General features: G+C 45.2%; 2 protein-coding genes across 13 annotated transcripts in view; one reads left to right on the top strand and one right to left on the bottom strand.

Annotated features, from left to right (window-relative positions):
• The window catches only part of CNNM2 (cyclin and CBS domain divalent metal cation transport mediator 2), a 152,680-nt gene extending 130,842 nt beyond the window's left edge, over window positions 1–21,838 (top strand). Inside the window, exons 6-12 of one of the 5 annotated variants that reach the window (XR_010935774.1) lie at window positions 2,624–2,689; window positions 6,494–6,678; window positions 7,276–9,035; window positions 14,193–14,300; window positions 14,618–14,738; window positions 15,074–15,218; window positions 16,360–21,838. Coding sequence is in view for 3 of the 5 variants with exons in the window: in XM_067709509.1 (XP_067565610.1) it covers window positions 2,624–2,689; window positions 6,494–6,678; window positions 7,276–7,485 (461 nt within the window). In the remaining 2 variants the exon portion in view is untranslated. The other 4 variants (XR_010935773.1, XM_067709509.1, XM_067709510.1 and 1 more) reach the window with 4 other exon arrangements.
• NT5C2 (5'-nucleotidase, cytosolic II) overlaps window positions 19,182–27,090 on the bottom strand; it is a 149,901-nt gene continuing 141,992 nt past the window's right edge. For all 8 annotated transcript variants that reach the window (XM_067709518.1, XM_067709516.1, XM_067709515.1 and 5 more), the window contains 8 exons: window positions 26,304–26,345; window positions 24,440–24,547; window positions 24,105–24,171; window positions 23,213–23,383; window positions 21,752–21,803; window positions 21,575–21,635; window positions 21,251–21,427; window positions 19,182–20,656 (listed from right to left, as the gene is read on the bottom strand). In XM_067709518.1, coding sequence (XP_067565619.1) covers window positions 20,417–20,656; window positions 21,251–21,427; window positions 21,575–21,635; window positions 21,752–21,803; window positions 23,213–23,383; window positions 24,105–24,171; window positions 24,440–24,547; window positions 26,304–26,345 — 918 coding nt within the window. In that variant the 3' untranslated portion in view covers window positions 19,182–20,416. The remainder of the gene's footprint in view (window positions 20,657–21,250; window positions 21,428–21,574; window positions 21,636–21,751; window positions 21,804–23,212; window positions 23,384–24,104; window positions 24,172–24,439; window positions 24,548–26,303; window positions 26,346–27,090) is intronic.

The following is a 27,090-nucleotide window of genomic DNA, read 5'->3' as shown; positions in this document are numbered from 1 at the left end:
TCTCCCCAAAGTAACCACTGTCTTGACTTGTAAGCATTGACTAGTTTTGCCTCTTTTTGAACTTCAGGTAAATGGAATTATACAGGACATATTGCATTGAGTCTGGCGGCTTTTACCCAGTGTTGTCCTGGTCACACTCATCTGTACTGCTGTGTGAGCTTATACTCTGTTTCTTCTCATTGCTGTACAGTGTTCCATGGTATGAATATACAGCAATGCATTTATTCTTTTCACTGCAGATGGACACTGGGGTAGTTTCCTGTTTGGGGACTACTCTGAATTGTGTGTCTGTCACACTGTCCGCGTCCTTTGGTGAAGACATTTCTGTTGGGTGTATGTGTAGGAGTAGAATGGCGGGGTCGGCGTTAATAGCTGCAGCCCCACAGTTTCCCAGGGTGGCTGAGGCCGTCACACTCCTGCCCGTGCTGACCGGGGTTCCAGTGGCTCCACGTCCATCACTTGATAACTGTTGACTCTTTTAGATGTTAACTATTCTGGACTTTTATTTTTTTTTTGGACTTTTTTTAATTTGCATTTTTCTGAGGGTAGTTGAGGTTTTAATGTATATCCACTGCCTATAGCTGGCTCTTCTCAACTAGAGAGCTGGCCAGTTAAGTCAGCCAACTAAGGGTGGGTGTGCCACGGGGTATCGACCTAGTGCTCTGAGCACAAGATGCCAGAAAGCGGTGTCTGTTCTAGTAGGAACATGGACGCGGATACTTGGCTCACCTCTGGGATGGGACTTGAATGGTTCCTCTTTGCACCACTTGCTTTGCTACCTTATCCCCGCTGGAACAGGGCAGGCAGGTAAACAGGGGCTGCAGTACCACCTTGTGGCCAAAATACCAAATGACATGCTGTGCTAGGAAATAACCTTTTATAAACCTCAAACTTTAAAATAGCCGATCCTAAAAGAATGCTGTCACTTCTGAAAACCAGTCTCAAAAAGGGGAGGGGGCACCTGCAGACAAGTCTGTGTTGTGACGTTGGTCCTCATCTACTGCTCCACACAATGTCTCAGGTGCCCAGAGATGTTACAGTTAGAAAGCCAGGGAAATGTCAAGAATTCTCTGACATTTCTAAACCTCCCCTGTCCCCGATGCATCTGCTCACTATCCTGGTGCAGGTTTTTGAGTCACATGGGCCAGTGTCCCCATTGTCTAGCACCCAGTGTGAACAAAAGCCTGTCTAACCCCACTTAATTAGTAGGTGTCTGCTGTCAACTTCAAGGTGATCTTCTGTTTTCACTGCTACTGAGAGGACGGGGAGATTCTTAACGAGGCCAAGAAGACCTCGGAGACAGCCTGAGTTCCACTTATGGGTTATCTGACTGAGAAAGGCCCTTGGCTTCCTCGTTATGAAAAGGGTATAAGGTTACCTCCTGTGGCTGTTAGAAGAATAGAATGTGATGATACTCACATGAGTACTTTGTCACCTTTAAAGCACAAGAGGAGATGTTTGTATAACACAAGTATGTGCTGAGATTGTGACTATTGCTTGGCAACCACCCTCCAGTTCGCCCCAGGTTGGCAGAGTCAGGTACGTAAGGCGGCTTTGAAAGGACAGCTAGAGGAGTGACTTGTACATGTTTACGCATCACTAGTTCTTGAACCCTAGATATTAGCCCAGTTCATATTAAACCATGGATTTATATAGGGTAAATCACACTCAGGAAAGGAATTGAAGAGCAGGCCTTCCATATAGGAAGTGTGTGGGGCTGCAGTTTCCTACCTAATGTGGTAGGAAATGCTCGGAAGGGAATTTCATTAACGGCATCTTATTTACTTCAAAGCCCAGCGTTTTACTTGACTTTACATTGAGGATTCGGGATTTTGTATATTCATTGAGATGCAATGATAAGTACAGTAATCCCAAGATAATGTTTCTATTTATTAATGTTGATTGCCTAGAAAGACCCTACAGTAATCAGTTATCAAGACCGGCCCAGTTATTTGTCAATTATACCTCAAGTTAAAAACAAAACAAAACAAAAAACCTGCCCAGAAAATATGACCCCTGCCTGGTAGGGCATGTTGATTGACTCTGGTCTGCCATTCCCAGGAAATCTGTATATGATATTCTTTATTTACCTTCCTCTAATACTTTGAATTGCTATGGAATACTGTGAAATTTCAAAGCATCTGGTCAAAGTTACAATCAGACCAATTAAGAATGTAAATGAATTGAATAATTTTTTGCCCCAGATAGGGACGCTGTAGGCTGTGCTGTGAACAGGTATCGAGGTGCTGGCACAGGCAGCTTGGGTCATGCTCTCGGGGCAGCTGATGAATCAAGCTCCCCTTTTGCGTGGCTAGCTGTGATTGAAGTCTTTGAGAGCATGTTTTGAGCTATAAACTGCAATGGGGTATTACTGGCTTAAGAGATTTCTAGGTTAGTAAAGAAGCATGTGAGTAGGATTTCTCCCGATTTCAGCCTCCCTGTGTTCCTCTTCCTGGAAAGCAGTGTGTGTTCAGGTGATTTATATAATATCATATAGGCTTCTGCATTTCCGGAACTGAACGCTCCTATGGGTAGAACAGGTATCCAGTCCTGTCGCCTGATTACAGAGAGCTCCTTTCTTGCCTTTTGATATGGTCTCACCCTGTTTTTCTCCATTTTTCAGTTCCTTTGTCCCTGTCTCGTACCTTTGTTGTCAGCAGAACAGAGTTGTTAGCAGCAGGTTCTCCAGGTAATTCTGCATGTTTCCTTTTCATAATTCTGATTGCCTCCGTTGACCCTACCAAAGCCCAGCTGGCCGGGTCTGCTCCCTTTATTTGGTCAAGGCCATTTTCAGTTCTTCTTTGAGCTCTAAAACTCCATGGTTCTGTGACTAATAGTGAGCTATCCAGGACAGCATAAGCCCACGACAGATGCGCAAAGGGTTTGGGAGATGGGAAGGGTATCTTGAAACTGGGAAGGGGAGAGTGGGTCTGACATGGGTTCCCTGCGTGACCCATCCACACTGCTGACCTTGGATTTTCGAGGCTGCCCTTTGGTCTTTTGGTGACCTCAGCAAAGTCACGGTGCATGGAATTTGCAGAGGCCCCAAACCCGAGGATTCTTCTGCAGAACACATTCAGCCAAAAGGCTGAAGGACTATGAACTTTTCTTGGTGAGGCCCCCAAATCTCTGTTTCTTTGGTCCTTTTTGTGGCATCCATGTGAATGAGGTACTTGTATTTCCACCCTTCCTCGGGCAGGTGGCCCCGCTTCTCCTGTCTCGCTGTCTTTGTTTTGAAATTAGTACTGTGCACATTCCTAACGAGCTGCTGATTATTGCCCTGCAGGAGAGTATGCTCATGCCTGGCTAATATGTCCAGCTGCTAAAAAAGAAAGGCAGAGGTTTAATCTCTCTTTAATTAAAATTGCTGGGCTTTCCTATTTGGTAGTACAACTTTTCTGTATTTATTTTGTTCCGTACAGCTTATATTTTAAAATCTGACTGATGAGATTTGCATTTCATAATCCTGCTTCTGCAAAACTCTTAAAATGCGGATGTTCGGCAAAGGAGGCAATACTTGTCTTAGAAAGAAGCTAATATTCCCTCAGGTCTTTGCTCTTTAAAAAAATTGCGGGTGTTTGGGCATAAGATATTACTCGTGGGGCTATTTGAATCAAATCCGCTGACAGAATATACATGTATACACATAGATGTATACATAAATATGTATTTATGTGTATGTTTGTATTGTTTCCTCCCTATTTTATTTGCTGGCATCTGCTACCAATTTAAAATGTCACAGATGCTGAAGTAAAGCGACTTTTGGCCGAAGCTCAGGGAAATGTCATTTGTGTCTTACTTTTTCCGTAGAACTTAGAGATTTCTTAGTTCTGCCCATTCCATCTGATCTAGTAATGAGAAAATCCACTTTGCGGGTCCAGGCCTTCGAGGTGCTGGCATTACAGTAATATGATACCTGATGAATGGGGGTTGAGCTACACCATTCATTTCCAGCCAGTTCCACTTGGTGCCTGGTGGCTCTCAGGGAGGAGGCTGGGAATGTTTCTTTATTGTGTCTTTCTAGCTTACTAGCAAATGAAAGCATCCCTAGGTAGGATGAATGAAATAAGCCAAGACCAAAAAACAAAGAAAACAATTCTGAGAAGGCATAAGAGGAATTAAAATTGTAAGTCTTTTTCATAATTATTGTCATAAAACCTTGGCACATAAATTTGGCAACAAAACATGACCTGCACTGGGAGGTGGCCACTTAAAGTCTTTGTCCTCCTTGGTATGAAGACCCGCACATCTCCCCACACGCCGATGAAAGGTGACTGTGCTGCTTCCTGTCGAGTTGCAGAAGAGGTCCTGGAAAACGGTCTGCTGCTCCAGACTGTGGCTGTGATGCCAGGCAGCGGGTTCCTGGCAAAGGAGAGGGTTTATCTCTCAGAAAACAGAGGGCAGTGGGTTGAGAGGAAGCTGACTGGGAGTCTAGATACTTTGGGAGACCAGAGAAATTGCCCTGTAATCCTCCTCAGGAGAAAATAACAGGAGATTGAGAAGCACTGCCTAAGGCCTCAGACGGCGATCTGGCCATGCACAGGGTCTGATCAGTAAGAAAATTGCCCTTTAAACGTTTTGTTTTTATAACCTTAAATTGTAACCCACCGAAGGGAACACCATTTCAGAAGTATCTGTAGATTTGGGGCTAAAGCCCAGGGATACAGTGGGATCCCTTGTTTCACAGACTGTTCCATCCATCCGCCTGTGGGAAGTTATCACAAGTACAGAGTAGCTTGATCCTGAGGGTAGGCGCGTGGTGGAGAGGTCTGGGATGACACTTATGGGAAAGAATATAATAATGTTAACAAGCCTCCTTTATCAGGCACTTACTGGGTGTCAGACGCCGTGCTAGGCACTTTATATACCTTATCTCATTTCGAATCTCCATAAGACCTTATGAGGTGGGTGCTATTACTGTTCGCCTTTTACAGACAGGGACTCTGAGGCTTAGCAAAGTTGGGTCATCTGATCAAAGTTGGGTCATCTAAATAGAAAACATCTGATAAATTAATTTGCCTTGTTCTCGTAGATAAGTGGAAGCAGCAAGAGGAACTGCTATTGAGTATAATTTTGACTAACAATGGAAAATTGGTTCATGACATGAAAATTGTAGGGAAAGTGGTTACATGAAAATTTTAGGAGAAAGGGGACTCGCCACATGAGGTTCCTTGAGTACTTGCCATGTTTTGTTCTGCATGTCATATTTTAAGAGGGACTTTGCTGGGACTTCCTTGGAGGTCCAGTGGTTAAGACACTGCACTCCCAATGCAAGAGGCACGGGTTTGATCCCTGGTTGGGGAACTAAGAATCCCGCATGCCGCACGGCGTGGCCTAAAAAAAAAAAGAAAAGAGGGACGTTTGCTGAATGGACTCTCAGACAATGATGGTCAGGATGGGGTAAGGGGGGGGGATAAAACATGTGAGGTGAACAGTTGAATCATTTAGCCCGGAGAGGAAGAGACTTAGCTATCTTCAGACTTTTAAGGGCTATTCCAAGTAGCAGAGGAATGGAAAGCACTCAGTAGAGCTCCACAGAGTGGAGGAGAGTGAAGTTGGGGAAGCAGATTTTGATGGGTGTGATGACAGACTTTCCGATAGTTGAAGGGTGGGACCAGCTGAGAGCCAGTCAGGGATACATTGCAAAGAGGAGCCAACCATCAGGTGGGAGAATTGGTCCCCTTCAATCCCGTGACGTTGTGCAATTCAGCGTGGGCACCCAGTTGATATTTGTGCAATAGGTTTGACTAGAGAAGCAAAAATGGAAGAAGCCCTGGTGAGGGTGTGGGTTTTATTTTTAATGAAATTTATTAGAAGCTATGGTGAACATGCCTCTAAAAGCAGCAACACTTAGGCTCACCTGGATTTCCTTTCACTTTGTTTTAATGAAAGAGTACTGTCGATCTCATTGAAGACTCCCCCAGCACCTAAGGTGACTAATCAAACCGTCTCAGGGTTTGGTGTCTTCCAGGGTTCTTAACAATCCTGAGATGTCCTCGGGCTGCCTGACAGGGATTTTACTGGGGTCAGAGGCAAAGTTAACAGGTTTGGCTGCCAGGTATGGTATAAGCAGACAGAAGCGTTTTGATCCCTTTAAAAACATGTACTCATTTATGAACGTTCAAGAGTCCTTTGTTTTTGCTTCTGGCAAAATAATGCAGCGCTGCCTTCCTACAGCCCATGTTTCGTATCAAGTAGCTTCTGTGTCTCGGACCTCACCTCCCCGGCCTGTGCTCCTGACACAGTGTGCAGCCACGGGGTCTTTGCTCTTGGAAACTCGGAGGATTGGGTCTGTTGGCGTGGACGGGGGCCGGGAACGTGTTGCAGGAGAAGCCGTGAGCGTGCTGTAGGAGACCCTGCAGCTGAGCTGCATGGCCGAGGCGTCTGGCATAAGTTGATTGAGCTTGTCTATTCATTATTATTGGGAAAATAAAGAGCTTTGAGTTGCATTTACCTCACTTAAAAGGCAGTTGGGTTTCTTCTCCTTTTCCAGGTGAAAACAAGTCACCTCCTCGCCCATGCGGCTTGAATCACTCGGACTCTCTCAGTCGCAGTGACCGGATCGATGCGATAACGCCGACGTTGGGGAGCAGCAACAATCAGCTCAGCTCTTCGTTCCTCCAAGTCTACATCCCGGACTACTCGGTGCGAGCCCTCTCCGATCTCCAGTTTGTTAAGGTAAGAGGAGACAACGGCTTGGCAGGGCCCGGCAGGCGGCGGTCAGCTTCCACCGAGAGCGTTTGGCTCCGCGGCCTCTGCGCCGAGCCTGCCTCGGTCATTTTGCGGGTGCCCTGCCTCCAGCTCCTGTGCCCTGACTCTGGCTGGGGAAGAACATCGGTCTCCTTGGCTCTGTCCAGTGAGCTGCCAAGTCACATGTGGCTTTTTCAGGGAACGAGAGCTGGAGGGGGTAAGAAAATGAGTAAACGTTTCCAGCCGGTCTTCACAAGAGACGGAGCTCTTTTCTTAGGCTGAAATAAAGATAGCTTTGGGGGGGATGAGCCAGCTTTAGCTGATGGAAGCCATTTTCTAGTCTCTGTGAAATGTCGAGACAGAACTTGGAAATGGCTTATTATATATCAGCAAAAAGTGAATTGTTCACTAGAATCAACTTGAACTTTAAAAAGTGGCTCAGTTTATACTCAAGGATGGTTTTCTTCTAGAGCAACTGCTAGGGGCCCTTCGGGGGATGTAAGGTGTAATAAATACCATATGGAGACAAGAGAGCCTAAAAATAAACTATCTCGGTTTGTTTTCTGTACCATCTCCTGGCCTCAGATCTCAAGACAGCAATACCAAAATGCCTTGATGGCATCCCGGATGGACAAAACTCCTCAGTCTTCAGACAGTGAAAACACTAAAATTGAATTGACTCTTACGGAGCTGCACGACGGGTTGCCAGACGAGACGGCCAACCTGCTCAATGAACAGAACTGTGTGACGCACAGCAAGGCCAACCACAGCCTGCACAGCGAAGGCGCCATCTAGAGCACCGGCCTCGGCCTCCGCGTCTGACCGTGAATCCCATTAGTGTGCGCTTGTGTGCCATGCTGCATCCTGCACCATCCTGAGACCAAAGACTTTGTCCCCTTCCTGGAAGCAGCAGAGGAGGCCGGGGAGGGCAGGAATGGAAACTGGAGACGTGAAATCGACAGCCAGGGCGTGGCATTCGAGATTATGGAGATGAATTTCTTCCGCTCAAATAGAATCATGTTTATTTTTTCAGCTGTACCTTTTATCATTATCCACTCTCCTCCTCCCTCGATTTGCATGAAGTTGAAAATTGTTGCGATTTATTTTTTTCCGAGATCATGTTTTTAAAAAGTGTCTTTTGCAGAGTTTTAAATTGTTCTGTCTGAACTCTGCTGTGACCCCATGATGTAACCTTAGAAGGATGGATTTGTCCCTCCAGTGGCCTTCCTTGGCCCCCGCCCCAGGGAGGGGCACCCTTCCTCTGTGCCCCAGTGGGTGTCGCTGTCGAACTTCAAGGATGAATGACACAGACCTGCCCAGGCTGTTGGCCCTGAAGGGTAGAGCCTGCACAGGGACCTGCAGCCTCTCTGAGCTCAGTGTTGTTTTAAGTTAATGTTTAACGGTGTCCCTTTCCCTCAGAAAGGTTTAACGTTTGCTTGGAATGTGATTTTGCTCCCACTCTAAGGAATTTTTATCACCAAAATGAATGTTAATGGATTTTAAACCTATGGTTTATCTTTGCAAGAGGCGAGGTGGCTTCACCCCAACATTCCCACAGCCTGGGGCCTCCAGCTCAGCCAGGCCTCTTCCGCCCCAGCTTACAGAGCGCCGTCACCCACCGCCCCGTCCTTGCTCTTGTTAACCCACGATGCTGCTACACAGATGCCAAATGGAAATCTTCCACAGGGCCCTCGAGTAAACTCGTGGTGTGGAGTCCATGCTCCTGCCCTTCCCGCTGGGATGTATGTCATTGTCAGAAAAGAAGTCGGACCTTCCAGCTGTGCTCTGTGCACCCTGCCGAGAAGGCACGTCTAGGCCCATGTGTCTAAAGGAGGGAACACTGGGGACTGCCGGCACCTGCCCCCTTCCCCTGTCCCTGGGCCCGCGGGGCCCAGCAGTGGCTGTGTCCCCGCCTGAGGACCTCTGTGTCTCCCACCTCAGACGTGGTCCACGCCAGAGAGGCTGCCCATACAGCCAGGGTCAGTTTGGCCCCAAACAGGGATTCAGAAACCAAATGTGTGTTGTGGCCATTTCATGTGTGTCTCTGTCTTATTTTACTATCAAATTCATCACGTGTAGTGAAATTAATGTCAGGAGGTATTTCTTGAGTGACTGAATTCCTAACTCTTTTATCTGTGTTTTAAGTGTTAACCCAAGGGATATGTGCATTTTGTCGGCAACATTCGTACACTGAAATGACTTCCTACTGACCACAGTTTTCGTATAGACCTGTCAGTCCTCGCTGCGTCCAGTCACTAGGTGAGAAGATAGCATCTTCTCCACTGGGTCTCACTGCACGAAGGGAAGCCCTGGGGCTAAGCGGCAGTTTCTTCTCCTTCCTCCAGGTAGGACTGTGCACCCCAGGCTGCGCGCTGGCTGGCGGGTGGGAGCTGCGGTTGGGAAAGAACCAGCAACACGCTGGGCTTGCCTCCCGGTGAGCAGCTCGGTGGCTCCAGTGTCATGTGCGCACCTGGCGCAGTGTTTCCCCTGGAATGTTGGTCCTGGAGCATCTTCCTCAGAAGGTGCCGTGCCCCTTAGTGAGGGAAGTACTGGTCTCACCTGGTAGAAGTCACCAGGTGCCCCCTCAAGGGGCTGAGTGGCCTGCTGCTGGCACCCAAATCAGAGCACCGTGGGATGGTGCTCCCACCGCAGAGCTTGACGTTAGTGGGACCCTGTACTGTGATATTTGCTTTTATAAACAAACCCATCCAAGTGTAAAGGTCTCACTTCCTTAAGATGCATCTAGCTGAGCACAGCGTCAGTATGACATGACACAGGAACTGGGATTATCTGTAGGGGGTGCAGAAATGAGAGAGAGTTCCCTGTAACAGAGTGAAACCCGGGCCTTGCTAGGGGAGGAGGCTTCTGCCCCAGCCAGCACGCCACGCTCTGGGCCGGGACAGCAGTGCCATCCCTGTGGTCTGGTGCAGCCGGGCTGCCAAGCCGTGGTTCCTCTGGCCTCCCGGATCTTCTCCCGTCGGCTTCCCCTGGCCTATCTGCTTTGATCTGCCTCTCCACACGCAGTCCGTCTCCGGGCGCCTTGCTCCTGGAAGGAGCCTCTGGGATCACAGTTACTGTGCTGGATCTTTTTTGGAGCCCCACTGCTGCTCTGTGAATCCTAAAGCCCTTTTGAGAGGATTCCAGCTGCTGGCTCCTTGACTTCAGGGAGAAATGGTTGACGTTTCCATACTGTCTTACCTGCTCAGTGTGTGGCTTTTTGAAAAGTCCTCTCTAGAAAGGAGCTGGCACGGGGGGCTTTGCAGTAGGGCTCCTGGAGGACGAAATCTTAGCCTCCCAAGTTCGTGTTTATTTTCTATGAACTACTCTTTACCTTTGATTTTTCACACTGGCTTATAACAACAGGGAGTCCCAAATAAGTCCCGTCTGGTCCCTGAAGGAATGAAGGCTAACATCTGGCTACAGTTATATCTGCTTTGGGCAAGGCCCGAGACCCTTCAGATGGTAACACTCAGTATCTGAGCGACAGATTCCTCTTTCAGGCCCCCCACTTTCCTTCTGGAAACTAACTTCAGGCTGTTGAAGGAGAAATGCTGGCTCATGGCTTCTGTGGGGCAGCAGGAGAATGATTTGGAGAAGGTCTGTGCGGTTCATGTCTACAAAGTAAATGAGAGCAAGGCAGAGAAAGACCATCAAATAGTTGAGGTCTTGATGTGCAGCGGCCCGTCCTCGGCACTACTGGTGGGTCGTCCTCTCCTAGGGCTGCTGGCTTCGTAAGCGTGGGGAGCGGGCTGCGGAGCAGACACAGGGCCCGGGGTCCTGAATTCTGTGGGAGCCCCGTTGTCAGGCCAGGGCCTCGCTCTTCTTTTCAGTGGCCCCTGCTGCAAGCCCTGGCTCTGGGGGACCAGACAGGGCCTCCCCCTCTCCTAAGCAGCCACTCTGGCATCCCGAAGCTTCCTCCTGGAACTGGATTCCTAGTATCCAAGTGTTCCTGGGACAATCTGCTTTCTCTTCATAAATGAGGGAGACTTTCTTCCTACTGCTTTAGAGGTTCCCTCCCTTTAATTCTCTGTTTCACGTGCATCAGGCAAGTCTAAAATCATATGTTTAAACTCTTAGGAAAACAGAACCTTAAGGTTTGTGCATGGAAACTGAGATGTTAATCAACTAGCTTAAGCCTTGGTTCTTACATAATTTGAATGTGAAAGGGCACCCCATGTAACTCTTTTTTCCCCTCCTTCCTCACCTCACTTCTGGAAGAGAGCTCAGTGCCCATGCTGACAGTGTTGTCTTCCCCAAGTGGGAGGAGTAGGGCATCTTGCCATTTTCTAATATTTCAAGGAGCTTTTGTGCAAATGTTGAATGCAAAACTTCACACTAATATGGAACATTAACTGTGAATATATTTACTTGTGCTATCCCCAGTACCACACAACTAAAGGTCCAGCTTTTCCAAGTCTAGGAAAACAGTGCTAGATACAAGTAGAATTGCATTTCCCTTAGGAAATGAAGCAACGGGAATTTGGGCTTAGCAGGGACCATGAACTTCTGTCCTCAAATTACCTCAGGTTGAGGAGCAGACCTAAGTAGGCCCTGGCCAATTGAACCTGTGTCCTGGCTGGTCAAAAACAAAAACAAAACCCAACCCTGTCATCTTCTGAAAAACCAGCCAGGGATCTGACCATCTTTGCCTTGCCTGGGCCAGGAGAGCAGGATTCCTCCAGTGTTCCCCAGGGCCCGGCCCAGGCAGAGGACTCACCTGGGCTGGCACAGGAAGGTGCTCACCTTGTTCCCTGGGATTCTAAGCAGGAGGCCACCAGGGAGGGTTGGCTTGTGCATGTCACATGACACAAGCTCCTTGCTAGCAGGAGAGCAGGAACTGTTCCCCTCTCAGCTTTGATCCCGGAGATGTTTTTCTTGCGGAGCGTTGAAGACCGCGAGGCTGAGCTGGCAGTTCAGGGAGCGGAGGCTTCTGAGGCTCTTGTCCTGGGTCAGGTGCGGTTCTATTCCAGCCTCTGGACTAGTGGTGCTTCTGTCCAGCAAGGGCATCTTGGTGGGTTGCAGGTTAGCCCAGAATTAGGAGGGATTTAGAGAGTTCAATATGGAAGTGATCTGGGGATTCAGAAACTTTTCCCATGTAAATGGATCAGTGAGCAACCTACTCAGTGGATTTTTATACCTCAGGGCCATTTGCAAATCTTTATCTTTCCACGTTTCTTTTGTATTTGCGTGGGCTGATAGGAGAGATGAGTTCGGAGGGTTCTAGGATGATGTTTGTTCATTTGCCTCGGTTTGCGGACGTGCGGGGCACCCGCACCAAGCTTGCTCAAGGCTGTGGCAGTGGGCCTTCCTCCTCCGGCACGCGTGGGCACCCTTCCTGCAGGGAGTGCTTACGTGCTGCTTCTCCTTCTGCCCTGCCTGAAGATGCCAGAGCCCCTGGTCAGCCCTAAGGGCAGGAGGAAGATGGCAGTTCACAGCAGCTGCAGAGCTCAGAGCAGCTTTCCTCCCACTGTCTTGGGCTGGGGACCTTCTTCGCTCTTCAGACCTTTGCGGTTGTCTCGGCTCAAGTAAGCTTTCTCACTGTATGGGTTAGAGCCACTGAGGTCATCTCAGAAGAATTGGTTTAAGTATCAGGCTGTACTTGAAGCAACATGGAAACAAAGGTTCTAAATGGCAAGAGAGTAAAGTTCTAGGAGTTTGTATGCCGAGGTTTATATGTACACAGAGCCAACACGTACTATAAGACTTGAGTGAGTCCATTTTCAAGTTTCCACACCCACTGGGTGTTAAACATAAACGAATTGGAAGAATGACTGGGAGTATTGTTTTGCCTCACTTGGCAGGGTATCTTCCAGCATTTGCCCACATCTGACCAACATGGATTCACTCGAGAAGTGATTTCTTTTGGGGCCGGCTTCCTCTTCAGACTCACCCTGGAGAGAACTATCAAATGGACCTGGTGGGCCTTGAGTGCCTGCCCTTTTTGTTGGAGACCCAGGCCCCTTGGATATAAACAGCTGGTTTCAGGCTCCCAGAGCAGAAGCGAGAGGGAGAAAAGTAAGGCCTCAGGACTCTTGTTCCCCAGAGAGCCCCAGCCTCACTCCTGATTCATTACTCCCCATGTCTAAAGTCTACTGTGAAGGTGGAGTGTGTCAGTCCGTTGACTTTTCTTGTTTCTGGAGTCCTTTTAAGTCCACAAATGTATATGCTTTATTTTATATTATTATTTATTATGTACATATGCCTCTACTGTTAGTACATCGTCTATGACTAAGATGAGATCTGTTCTGGAGCCCCTCATCCATGGAGCCTAGGGTTCTGTTGTCTTTTAAAGTGGGTGAGAAGGAGCGGTTTTGCTTTTGTCTTAAACAGGTTGCTGCTCTTACGTTGGTCCTAGTGTCCTGGCCCCTGTTATTGGGCCCACCTCTATTCCTGATGGCAGGTGTTTGAGTTGGGCCCACCTCTATTCCTGATGGCAGGTGTTTGAGATGAGGATGGAGGCAGGTCTTTACTTCACGGCAGGGCCTCTCAAGTACCTCCGTGAAATACTTTAGAGGTGGTTTCCTGGTGACTGGGTCTATTCTCTGGGTAATGGTACAGCGTGGCTGTGAGGCCACAGCCTCCTTCCTCACTCCCACACTCCCAAGCCAGGTTGGTGGCCTGGTCCCACAACAGTGATGGTCTCTAATTCCCACCTTGGACTGCAGAATCCATCTCTCTGGACCATGGAAGCTGCCTGCCCACCTGGGCTTCTAATATGCCTTTTCTTGGTTTTGAGGCCCAATGCCAACGCTGCCTTGGCGCCTCAAATAAGACCCTGCTTTGAGTCTGATTTCCATCCTCCTTAGCCTTTACTCACTGTATCATAGTGTACATTTCATGCTTTGTAGCAGTGAAGTTTTCTGAACACAGTATCCAGAGCTGTGTATATAAACCTAAATAAGCACAAATGACATGTATCGGTTTCGTGAGCTGATTGTCATAATGAACGCATTTTATAATTCAAATGATGTTGTAGATTTACAATCTCTCCTATTTATTTTGTATCAATTTATTTGTAAATTTTGTGATTGTTTTAAAAGGTTTTTGTTCATTTCTATTATTCTGTTTAGATAAATGATTTCTGTTCACCCTTCTAGCGAATGTGTGTTCCCTCTTTCCCCTGTCACCTGTGCAACACTGACCTCGGTCCCCTGCCTGGTGGGAAAGCTGGGATTGGTGGTCGGCATGGCAACACAGCAGAGCGTTTCCTTTAGACGTACACCACCAAGTCTTATGTTAAAAGGGAAGCGGGTGCTAGAACTGAGCCTCCGACTTCCAGCCTGGTACAGCCAATGCCAGGGGTGTGTTCTCTTTTTCGAGGATTGTAATCTGTCCCCCATCAGTTCATTTTAGATAAAGATACTGGGGCTATCCACTCAAACTGCCCCAGACATTTGCCACTCAGTCACTAATAACACACACTTCAGCTGGCAAATCTCTAAGCTCTTTTTTCCTAGGCAAGACCAGAGGCCTCACTCAAGCCTCTCAATTGGCTCTTAAAGATGAAAATGGCTCTGCAGATCCTTCTCTGCGATGGGAAGCCTAGGAGAATGGTTGCAGCAGGCACAGATGGTCCACCCTCAAGTTAAAAACACTGGGCATTGAGTGTGGTGAGTCATGGTCAGATGCTCTTCAGGATTCAGTGGGCCTCCCACGTTCCCTAATAAGCCACATCCTCTTGCATTGTCCCTTCTATTCCTTCTACCCTCCTCACTCATGTGACCAGACTCTGAAGATCTTCCGGTCGAGGTTCACGGCCCCTCTGTGATCTATTCCTAGACCACATTCTTTTGGAATCCTTCTTCCCTCCACTCTTAGTCTCTGTTTTACATTCTTCTGAGAATTGAGCCTCTTGATGACTGGTCCCTTGTTTTTCCTACCATATTGTTTTAACCATGATGTTCTCGGTCTGTTTTACTTACACTAGTCCTGTGGATGGAGACATTTCAGTGAAGAACTGCTGACAAGACGGGCTGAGACAATTCCTGACCTAACCAGTGCTCCCACCTCCCCAGTCATCACCCCCAATTTCTCGAAAGTGGAACAAGGTAGATTACATTCCAGTGAAGTATTATCTTCTTGGGAGCCTTTTAGAAGCAGAGCAGAAAGCAGCACGCAGTGCCAGGAAAGGAATTCTCTCTCTAGCACGTCTCCTCCCAGTTGGCTGCTGTGCTTATTAGTTTTTCCTGCTTTACTCACTTTGTCTAGATGAGTCCTGAGCTCAAATCAGGAAACTCTCCAAGGGAAATAAAGGTGATTTTTCCTATTGTGAAGATGGGATTTGCCTAAGCCTTCCCTCTGCATCCATGGGGTTGCCCACATGTCAGTTCATTTCTCAGCTGTATCATGATAAAAGCTCTGGGGTTTCTATTCCGTCTAACAGATTATGCTCCCCAGCGCCTCTTCTCGACTCAGCACCTCTGAGGACACACATAGTGATCAGACGGTCTTGTAGAGAAAATGACTGGTACAAACTGAACGACCTTTTTGTAGCCTGGAGTTGATTTCTGAAAGCACACTCTTTGAAGGTAATTCAGTTTAATAGAGAGATGATTTCTTATTAAAGCCAAAAAGTTGAATTACATGAGATGGCTAATAAACATTTGGCTTCTTTGTATGATTGTTTTATCTTTTTCCCTGAGGTCCTCATATCTCTGCTCTTTCAAAAAGCCCCAGAACAAAGCAATGGTTATAGTGCCTCTCTGTGACATTCTGGTGGCATGCTATCTCCCCCGGTAGATGATTGTGAGGCCTAAGGACGCAAGGGGGAATCGGTTACAGGAATTCTTTGTCAGAGTGCTTTTCCTGCTAGGGTAGGAGCGATTGTGAAGCACTCAAACAGTAGCCAACACATGGCAGGAATTTTAGATGAAGCCAGCTTCCTTGCCACAATTCTGCTACATCCTTGACTTGAGGGCAGTGGGTCCAAAAATGAAGTTACTTGCTTCAAAATATGTATACCCACAAGTTAAAGATTACCTTTGGTACAAACCCTCTCTCAAAGACTGGACATTTAATAAACATTTTTCAGTGGTGGGAAGGTTTGCGTGACAAGTCCTCTTGCCAAGTATCTCAGGAACTTGTGAGACTTGGAAGGACTATTGCTGTCTTTCGTGTGAAGACTGTGTGTGCACTCAGCTGCTTGGGCTCCAGTGTGTATGATGAGGTTTATCTTGGCCTAGACTCTCCAGGCCTCATCTATAGCCCTGGCCAGACATGGCTTTGGGAAGAGCACAATGGGAGAGGCAGTGCATTTGGGTGAATATTTGTACCTAATTTGACTCATGAACCAATCTGTCTAACCCATTTCTTTTCTAGTAATAAAATGGAGCAAAGGTATTTTATAGGAAGGAACATAAAGGGACCAGACCAAAAACTTCTGTCATTTAAAATTAGAAAACAGATTACTTACACTTGCAGTAAGAGTCGACAAGCTTGAGATGAGGTGTTGCGTGTTCAATCGGGAGGACTTTTTTCTGTTAAAGCTCTTTAGAGGGACTTAAACTATTGTTTATATTTTACTGCATACCTTTGTGGGAACAAGTCAGATAGTTGTGGACTTGGGATGAAGACATCGTGTCTGAGGCCAGGGGAGAAATGGTTGAGATTGTCGGGTTAAACAGAAAAGCTGCCTTGTTCATTCTGTAAACCAATGCATTCTCTCCGTAGATGACTTGCTTTCTGCTATTCCGACGTGCTCAGCTGTGAGAACAGCGTGCAGTGCCCCTTCTCCGTTCGTGGAGGTGTGAGATGGGACGACGTGGATTCCTGGAAGTCACCGGCTCTGCGTCCCGCCTGCTGTGCATGTGCACGTCCTCCCTGCTCTCTGGTGGCTGTGCACCGGTCCTTTTTTTCAAGGCTGCTCAGGTAGCTCCATGGTCTAGATTTCATTCTCAGGGCCTCCCAAAGCTGTGTATCATTTGAAATTGTTCCATTTGAGGAAAAACTTTAAGAATAGCTCTATGCTCTAGTCACCAAGAAAGAATGTCATGAGAAACCTAAGTATTGAGACGTAAATTGCTGAACTGAGGATCTGGGATTAAGTGTATGGCAATAGCTAGATCATAGTTACCATTTTTCCCACCATCAAAGAAAGGTTAAATAGTTTCCATAACACGGAATGTGGACAAGGCTCCTACTCTTAATGCAGACTTAGATATGCAGTTGTTTGTCTCAGGCTATTTGTGGTGAATAAGCAGAGTATTTTTAAATGCTCTGGCAGCCTTGGAAAAACTGCAAGGCTTTAAAGTTGCTGACAAAATATTTCTTAAATAAATAAATCTGATTTAGGAATATCTAAACATGGACAAAGTACTTTTAAATCTGACATGTCAGTGCAAGTGGCTTTTTAAAGTGGTTGCTTAAAAACAATACTATCATGTCTAAAGGATTTGTAGCTCTAAGTTTTTCTGTTAAGACCCACTTTTTCTAAAAGCATCTTAGAAAGGGTATCTTGAAGGGCTTGTTTTCTTATTTTAGGTCTCAACAGAGCTTATGGTAGGAAATTTAAGGTCTGAACAGAACACTAAACTTTCTTGGCTTTCAGTAACTTTTCTAAAATACACCATCTGAGCTTTACCTGACCATCTCTGTAGAGAGGAATGCACAGGACAAGGCCTCTTGCAGAGGCTGGGCTGTGGTCTGCTGCGCCTCTGACCGCTGCTGGATATACTAGGGTGCCAGGGGGCCTCACAAAGTCTGAAACTAAGTAAGTGGTGTTTTCCAAATACCCAGGAAGGAAGTTCTGAAAAGAGTTGGGAGAGCTTCCTCTCAGTCTAAACACCTTAGGGTTTTTTTTTTAACGGAAAATTATAATTTTATGTTTCGCTTCCTTAGTTATTAGCAACAGAGAGAAACTCATACTCATGTTTTAACAAGTCCAGTTACAGCTGCTCTGAGTCCCTGCCCAAGGACCACTTACTTCCCAGCACTCTTCTAACAGGAGTAATATGCAGGGAAGCAAAGGCTCTGCTCTGGGCCTTAGACTCCTATGGAATCCTAGCTCTTTAAAGTATATTTTGGTGGTCCTAAAGAAAGCTGTAACCAGTAGTGGAATTCTTATTCCAGGTGTGTGCTTTTCACTTCTCAATCTTTGGACCCACTACCAGAGACTCATCTAGTTGAAAAGAAACTCTTAGATAAGATCTTATGTGAATAAAACAAAACAAAAGGGGTGGTAAATTAAAGCCATGTGATCATGTTGGGCCTTGCTCTAACAGGGGAGACATTTAAAGGTACTATTAAATTAGCCATGTAGTTGTAATAAGTCACTCAGATATTATTTGGCTTTGGGAACACTGAAGACAGTGTCAAACTGGGCAGCATCTCCATCTTGAATGAGAATAATTAATAGCTGGGGTGATCACAAACATATTTGCTAAAATTTAAAACAGGAGCAATATCTAATTGCTATAACAATTTCTTTTTTTTTCTTTTCTATTTATATACTTTGCCTATTTTATTTATTTATTCATTTTGGCTGCGTTGGGTCTTTGTTGCTGCACGCGGGCTTTATCTAGTTGTGTCGAGTAGGGGCTACTCTTCATTGCGGTGTGCGGGCTTCTCATTGCAGTGGCTTCTCTTGTTGCAGAGCACGGGCTCTAGGCAAGTGCAGGCTCAGTAGTTGTGGCGCATGAGCTTAGCTGCTCCGTGGCATGTGGGATCTTCCCGGACCAGTGATCAAACCCATGACCCGTGCACTGGCAGGCGGGTTCTTAACCACTGCACCACCAGGGAAGTCCCTGCAATAGCATTTCTAACCTAATACTTTAAAAGCATAAATTCCTAACAGATAACAGAATGTACATGTCTTGATGTGACAGTGTAAAGCCCTACACATTCAAAGTGGTGATGTAATACGGCCTTGGCTAAGTTACTGAGCTGTGTTCCCTACCTATAAAATGATTTTTTAAAAAAGGGAAAAAAAAAAAAAGCCTCACCTCGTAGTCCTGTACCAAAAACTTTCCATGAAAAAACTGAGGCCTATTTACGTGCTATAAATTTAGCCATTAATCATGCTAGACTATATTTCCTTTAAGAGAAAGTCAAATTGGTATCACTAAGTCAAACCTAAACCCACGGACTTCCCTGGTGGCACAGAGGTTAAGAATCTGCCTGCCACGGCAGGGGTCACGGGTTCGAGCCCTGGTCCAGGAAGATCCCACATGCCACGGAGCAACTAAGCCCATGCGCCACAACTACTGAGCCTGCGCTCTAGAGTCTGCGAGCCACAACTACTGAGCCCGTGTGCCACAACTACTGAGTCTGTGCTCCATAACAAGAAAAGCCACCTCAGTGAGAGGCCTGCGCACTGCAACGAAGAGTAGCCCCCGCTCACCGCAACTATAGAAAGCCCGTGTGCAGCAACAAAGACCCAACACAGCCAAAAACAAATAATTAATTAAAAGAAAACAACAAAAAAAAAACCTAAACCCACTTGAAGACTAGCAGTTACTATAGTTGTGCTACAGGAAGGGGTCAAAGTCAGTATGAGAAATATTATACTTTATTGACTTCTAGAGCAGCTAATCTACCCTCCCGTGTTGACAAATGACAGGAAGAATGGAAGAAACATATGAAGGTTAAAGTAAGAGTCTACACCACTGTGAAAAATGTTGTAACAACTTTCACTGTTCCGGTGAGGCAGTTATACCACCTTAAAGTATACAGTGATGATCCATTCTTGTTCTGAACAACAAGAAGTGATTTCGCTTGGGATTCTGAAGTGAATTTATCCACGTTGATTGTGCCCTGTTTTTGTAACGGTTCTGGCTTACGGAGCCCTCTTCCCACCCTCTTATGCTTGAATTTGAAATACAGCAAAAGAGGATACAGAAGGCTGGAATGGGGTGGCATGAGCCACACTATATGGCCCACACTAATGAATTTTACTCCGTTGTGATGTAATATAAGAAGGAGGTTCTCTTCTTTTCAGGTGGCTTGATCCTTTGTCCTCTTTCAGCTGAATTCTTTCTATAGATTTAGCCCAGATGAGAAAACGACTGTGTTTTTGGATAATAAACATTTTTGCTATCAATCAAAAACATGCAGAAGTGGATGAAGACTTCTGCCTCAAAATGAAATTGCTGCAGTCCATTCCAGACCAGCCCTACCTACAGCAAGTAGAGAACACATCTGCTAAGCCACTGACAGCAGCCTTACAATGGAGTCACTGAGGACACTTATAAAAGCTTGTAAAGGAACCTTGACCTTAACAGAAGACTACATTTGATAATGGAAATAATATATTTCTCCACTGATATACAATACTTATGCAATGCACTGAAAAAGATGGATTTTGGAATAAGAGCACAATTTGTACCATAACAACATTTTTGGATCACCTCTTCCCATTGTCTTCCTTGCTCCACTCTGAGACCCTTCACCACCCTTAGTGTACCTGGATACACTATGACATACCGATGATGAAACAAGACAAGGCAACAGTGTCACAAGCCACGATGGAGCCAGCTGCATGCAGTTCAGCCCAGCTTTACCCTTACTTTCCTCCAGTACAGACTCCATTACAATTCTGAACCATCTGCGAAGAGTGCAGACACACAAAACTAAAACAAGGACCCCCTACGATGAGAGTATTGTAAAGTCTTCAGAAACTTTCCGGATGTACCTTTGATGGAGCCCCCCCACCCCCCACAGGGACATCCTTTACTCCTGGGAGTCCTGCCAGAACTTGTTTAATGGGTGCTCAGAGTTTTGCTTTTCCTCCTCATTCTTCCTCTTCCTCCTCTTCCTCTTCATCATCATCTTCATCATGGCAGTGTGTAATTTCCTGGGGGGCCAGTGGGAAGAGGTTGGGGGGCTTAATCTCACTAATCGACCGTGTCAACTGGTGACGTTTGTAGTCGGTATCTTTGAAATCCACTGATGTACGGTTCCGGGTTGCAAGAGGGGACTCCATCTCATTGATATCTACATGTGTGTGTTCCACTGTTGACTCATGAGGCATCTACAACAAAGTCAGAGGTTCAGAAAGCAGGCAGAACAAAACAGCTGTCTCCCAGATCCTAATCCCTCTGCCTTTGTTAGATGGCTGTACAGAAGCACCTATAATGGACCAGAGGCCAAGCCAATTCAGATACTGAAGTATCTTCCTAGAACTTCCTAAAGCTGCCTATCCTCTTTTCTCTCCCACTCAGAACTGTGCCCACATTGTATACTATAGCCTGAAACTGGATAAGATGGGAGAGAAGAGATTATTATTTCCTATTTATTTCACAGCAAAAAAGTCTTGAAATATAGATCAGTATTGGAAAACTACACTTCTCTCATTTAGCACTAATAATAGAGGAAAGTCTTTACCATTCAAACAACTTTTAAACCAAGTAGTTTTCAAAGTAAAATTAAGCTCTGTAACATTCTATCTTGCTCATACTTTCTCAAAAACTCCTTTTTGTGCAACCATGTAACCTGGCTCTGGGCTTTGCACATTAGAAAGAAATGATCTAAACTTTCCTGTGCCATGCCAGATAGCTAGTGGCAGATCTTGGCCTTAACAGCGTTATCTTAACTGCAAATAGTAGCCTTAGGCTATATAACTCACCAAGACGTGGGCAGCTCTGAAGAGGTAGCTGAACGGGTAATACAGCAGATTAATGAAAGATGCTGCATAGAGATCAGCATAGCGCATCACCTGACTGGCAAAGAGGGTCTGCCGGGAGCCACTGCGAAACAGGCTTCCCATCATCCCGTAGCACATGTCCATGTCATGAGTTACTTTCTAAAGCAAAGAACAAGATTAAGGCTCAGCTCATTCGATAAATATTTACTGAACACTGGCTATGTGCCACTCCCTGTATGATATCAGAAATACAGAAATCACTTAAAGTTTATTTTCGAAGTTTTCTCCCAAATCCCATTTGGATACCTTAATACGTCTCTGGATGGAGCTAATGTCTGGGCGCTCATTGCTGCTGCTGTCAAGGTGCCTGGAGACAAGAAAAATCCAGTGAAAATCTCCAGAAAGGACGTCTCTTACATCTAAGTGACTCCTGAAGAGGCAGATGGTTTTTAGGGAAGAAATTTTTAGGGTCAGGAAACTTACTTGTAGAGTTCAGCCAAGAAAATATCCAGGCTCTGAAGCTCTTCGAAAAGTGCTAAAGTTTGGAAGAAAAAGGAAAATGTTTTAAGTTTTAAGTTAAAAATCATCTAGTTTTTAACTGTTGCTAAAACTAAAGTAAAAGGCTGCAGATATGACTGAAAAGTAAAGCTATAGGTGAGTGTGTAAAATGACTTCCTTCCCCCACCTTCGGGAAAACCCACCGACACTGCTTGGAATCTGGCAGCAGATGACGCCAGCATTTCCTCCTACTTAAAACCACCCCCTACATACAACTTTCCTAACTGGATGCTGATTCTGAGCTTATAAAGTGCCAATTCATACCCCATCTCAGGTGTGTCAGCAAAGCAAGTGTTAACGGTTCCATCTTTAGATAAAAGCATAAGTCACAAGTCCAGAAAACAGAACCAAATCAACTAGATTTCTAAAATTCTATAGGTAGAAAGTTGAAAATGTAGATGAAAGGCTAGCCAGAAAATCCCACCAAGAAGTACAAACAATAGCAACAGCCACTATACGCTGCACGCTTTCTGTGTGTTCTAGCCCTTCTCAACCTGGGTTCCCCAACGAGAATCAAGCCATGATGTAGCCACTGTATATAACAAATCTTCTTTATCTACCATCTTTGGGAGAACGAGAGTCATTCAAATCATTTTGTCTGTTCTGTGGTTCAGATGAGGAGCCTCGGCTGAGAAAGGTTGTTACTTCTATCTCCTTTATGCAGGAAGCTTTATGAGAGTAGGTGTTACCCTCATTTTCACATATGAGGATACTAAGGCACAGGGTGTTTCAGTAACCTGCCTGAGGGCTGAAGATAGTAAGTGGGGGAGCCAGGGTCACTACCTGAGGCAGGCTGAGTTTCCAGAGGCAGGACCTTCCACCACGCTGTGAGTGATGCTAGCTAGGACTGGCTGGAGAACTTGTGTGTGTCAAACATCTTTACATAACTAGGGTCAAAGCTCAATTCAGTGCAGCGTATAGCTCAGTTCAGAGAGTGCCTCATTCTCTACTTCTCAGAAGAGCAAATAAATACCAGGTGATCAGCACTCAGAGCCATCAATGCCCCAGAATCACAGATATGAGCTGGTAGCAGAGAGACTGGAACTAGCAGGCATGATTGAACAAATAAGGGACTACAGAGAGGTAAGCAGAGTTCACTTTCAGTTGCTACTGTAACATAACGCAGACCAGTAATATTCTAACCTTTAAAGGGATTCAAGAAGAAGGCTGAACAAGATAACCTCAAAATTCTGGGCTTCTGTGAAATATCTGGCTCTATGAGAAGGAGGTATCCAAATATAAGGGCCCATCTTTTGACCGCCCCTGTCTGACCCCCTGCATACAAAGTAATGGTTCATCAAAGAGGACTGATTCATAGCTGGCCATTCAGATAGATATAAACTAGCTACATCAAAGATTTATAAAGTAAGAATAATGGCTCCTTACAACTCTTATCAGTCCAGACATGCAGCTCCTGTGCAAGTTCAGGAATCACCAAAAAAGTTCGCCACCCTTGCCGTTTCTTTGATTTTAAAATGTCCCCAAAAATGTGATCTCCAATATATAAAATGTCTTTGCCCTTGGCTCCCAACAGATCACAGATTGTATCAGATGAACCTGAAACAATGGAACGAACAATGAGAAAACAATAAATGTCTCCATATTAAAAACCAGTGTTCCAAGTACCATAACCATTAAATACAATTAATTTTATTCTTTTAACTATGTGAGGAACACACTGAAAGGGTGCACCTTTCTTAAAGACTCACCATTGTCTTTTTTCATCAACCTTTTTAGTGCCCCTAAGACAAGGCCTTTAGCTCCACTGTGCTCACCAGAGCTCTTGATCACCAAACGCAAGAGCAACAAAACTACACGTCTCAGCTTTAGGGGGGCATAACCCTTCAAAGTACCACTGCCATTTCTCATCACAGATCTGCCATTAGGTTGGCTTTGTTCCACTGCTTTTCATTCCAACAAAACACACATCTGTGTCCACAAGGGCTCCTAAAAACCCCTAGAGGACCCCTTGGGAACCACCCGACATGATTCCAGACACTGAGAAAATGCCTCAAATAGGCAAAAGGAGGATTGGAAAAAACTGATCCTTTTAGTGAAAATCAAAGGTTCACTAGGACATACTGACCACTTCTCAAAACCTTTCTCCCTGACTCCTATTGTATTAGTAGGTGATTGAAGTGTTTACCATCAGGAGACGATATCTTTAGAATTCTAAAGAGTATATGTGGCACTGTGCCAGGAGGACACCAAAGCTTTCAGGTCTCAGCAAAGGTCTGAGCAAAGACTTACACTAAATAAAGGGAAGTCTGTGACTCACCCCCAGAGTAGACAATGCCATGCTGCAAGGGGCCCGTGTAGGTACCAATCTTCAGCTTGCCAGTTTTCTGTGAGAAAAGAATAGGAACTTCGTAATGCTTTATCCTTCTATCACAATCTCCACCCAAAATGCTACTTGGCTAGGCAGCCAAATGAATGTCACTTCTGAATTATATTCATTTGAATTATTCTGCTATATCGATTAAGACCAAAAAACTTCAAAAGAGAGATATGGCTAATAAGTTAAAACTACCTGTTTCCGTAGGGAGAGAAGGAGTGGGGAAAGGAGAAACATTAAGGGTAATTGCTCACAGATACACCTTCCTCTCAACTTACAGTATCCACCTGACGCAGTACTGTGCCTTCTCCAAAAAAGAGTGGTTTCCGTGCGTCCACCAAGATGAGGTCAAAGTAGGACTGCCATGGTCGGTGGGAGCTCCCAGGCTGATAAGGGAGAAACAGCAAAAGCCGAAACATCACTCCTAACCTTAAAGCACTCATGTTTCATCTCAATCAGACGAAAGGAATGTAGAAATACTAAGTATAACCAGAAAATCCCACTGTTAAAAACATATTGTGGCTTATTATAAGCCACATCCTTTTGGAAGCAGGCAAAGTAAAAATATAAATAATGACTCTAACCACTATATTTTAAATCGTTTCACCTACTTATCAATTTATTTCAAGCAATATAATGTATGAAAGAAAGTGCTCACACTCTAAAAATGGGCTATAAGAGGCTCAAAGCGGCTAAGGAGAGTTGCAAAACAAATATGTACGAGACAGATTAAGAAAGAGGCAGATTAGGATCAGAACTGAAGTATACAACTGATGTGGAACTATTATTAGCAGATTTCATCAGTTATGTTCTCAGAATGATGGTTCCAGGTACACACTGGTCTTTGGCTTATATGGCAGGCTAATCAGCACTAATGTAGAAGGGATGCCCATTAACATTACTTCCATCCTGAACTGGAACCATGGCATTAACCTTTTAAGGTCAAGCCAAAGAGCACTGCATTACTCTGCTTTTAGGTGATCTCAAAACAGTTATGACATTTATTCAAAGAAGCCTAGTGACTAAATCGCAATGAGTATTCCTTAAATCTAAATATGGCCATACTACAGGAATGAAAACTTCTCTGCTAAATATCAAGGTTAGCTGTTCTTTTGGCACAGAACTCAGCAATAACTAACAGCAGAATCTAGACGTTGGCAAGAATATATACATTTTCTCTGTTTCTTTTAATTACATTATCTTCTTCAACCTGAAAATTCCTTTATTTGCCACACAAATGTAACAATTCTGTATAGAATTTCTTGGGCATAAAATTATTCTGGGGCTTCCCTGGTGGCGCAGTGGTTGAGAATCTGCCTGCCAATGCAGGGGACACGGATTCAAGCCCTGGTCCGGGAAGATCCCACATGCCGCGGAGCAACTAGGCCCGTGAGCCACAATTACTGAGCCTGCGTGTCTGGAGCCTGTGCTCTGCAACGAGAGGCTGCGATAGTGAGAGGCCTGCACACCACGATGAAGAGTGGCCCCCACTTGCCCCAACTAGAGAAAGCCCTCGCACAGAAATGAAGACCCAACACAGCCATAAATAAATAAATAAATAAAAATTAAAAAAAAATTATTCTGATCTCATCCTACTAAATACCACATGAATCTCTCTTATTTCTGTCTACTAAGTTTTCAAACTGCTAGCAACTTTAAATTACACTAACTCCTGGCATTACTACCTTTTTAAAAAAAATATTTATTTATTTATTTTTGGCTGCACTGGGTCTTCGGTGCTGTGCACAGGCTTTCTCTAGTTGCGGGAAGAGGGGGCTACTCTTCGCTGTGGTGCACGGGCTTCTCATTGCCGTGGCTTCTCTTGTTGGCGGAGCATGGGCTCTAGGCGCGCGGGCTTCAGTAGTTGTGGCACACGGGCTCTAGAGCGCAGGCTCAGTAGTTGTGGCGCACAGGCTTAGCTGCTCCTCAGCATGTGGGATCTTCCCGGACCAGGGCTCAAACCTGTGTCCCCTGCATTGGCAGGCGGATTCTTAACCACTGTGCCACCAGGGAAGCCCATTACTTCTAATATTAATGAAGATTTCTGGATGGCTCCTGACCAATTCCTTACCCTCAACATTCCAGGATATTAAATGCATTCATTGTTACTAAAGCAACAGTCTGTTAAGTTACATAGAGTACCTTGGGGCCATGTGGGAAATCAAACAGGTAAGTCATAATTTTCTGGAAAAAAAAAATCCAACATAAGGTCCATATACTACTTCTGCGAGAGATATATGACACCTAAATAAATCACACACAAGCTTTTCATAAGACATGTCTTTTTCAATACAAGATTCATCACATTCTTGTTCCCTCTAAAGTTTATGAAATCGTGGCAGTGGAAGAAGCCAGAAATGAATGCTTCATCATAGCAAACAAACGCAAGCTTCTGACATTCTCAGTAGAACACAGACTTCTAGATTTTTTTGTACAGATTCACATCCATATATTCCTATCCAGTTCTCCTAGAGGACTGGAACACGTATTTGGAGGTAAAGGGTATCTGAGATAAGGGTGTAGAGATAACTAATGACTCACATGGAAATAATATACCTTGGCCCTCTTACTACTGTTCCTAGACCAACCAAGCCAACTTACTTGCTTACTCCAAATCACCAAATTTCTAAATCAACATTTTACATAAAGAGGATTGGGGAGTGCTGAGCTTCCTGCTAGTACTGGGAACTTGTAACTGTCTTAGCAAAAGTAACATGATAAGGAGTTAAATCATCTTTTCTATATGCTTTAATCATGGCAAAAAATTTTTTTAAGTTAAGAGGTAGTAAATTTTGATGGCTAAGAGTCAAAACACCTTAGCACCATCTATTTCTGTCTGGCTCCCAACAGCAGGGAGGGCACATATGTACACATGTGCAATAATAAAGGGTGTACCTTCTCAAGTTTTAGAAATGAAGCACAAAGAGAC

Source organism: Pseudorca crassidens, chromosome 16 (assembly GCF_039906515.1).
Source record: "Pseudorca crassidens isolate mPseCra1 chromosome 16, mPseCra1.hap1, whole genome shotgun sequence".
NCBI classification, from domain to species: domain Eukaryota; kingdom Metazoa; phylum Chordata; class Mammalia; order Artiodactyla; family Delphinidae; genus Pseudorca; species Pseudorca crassidens.
This window is presented reverse-complemented; position numbering and strand designations above follow the sequence as displayed.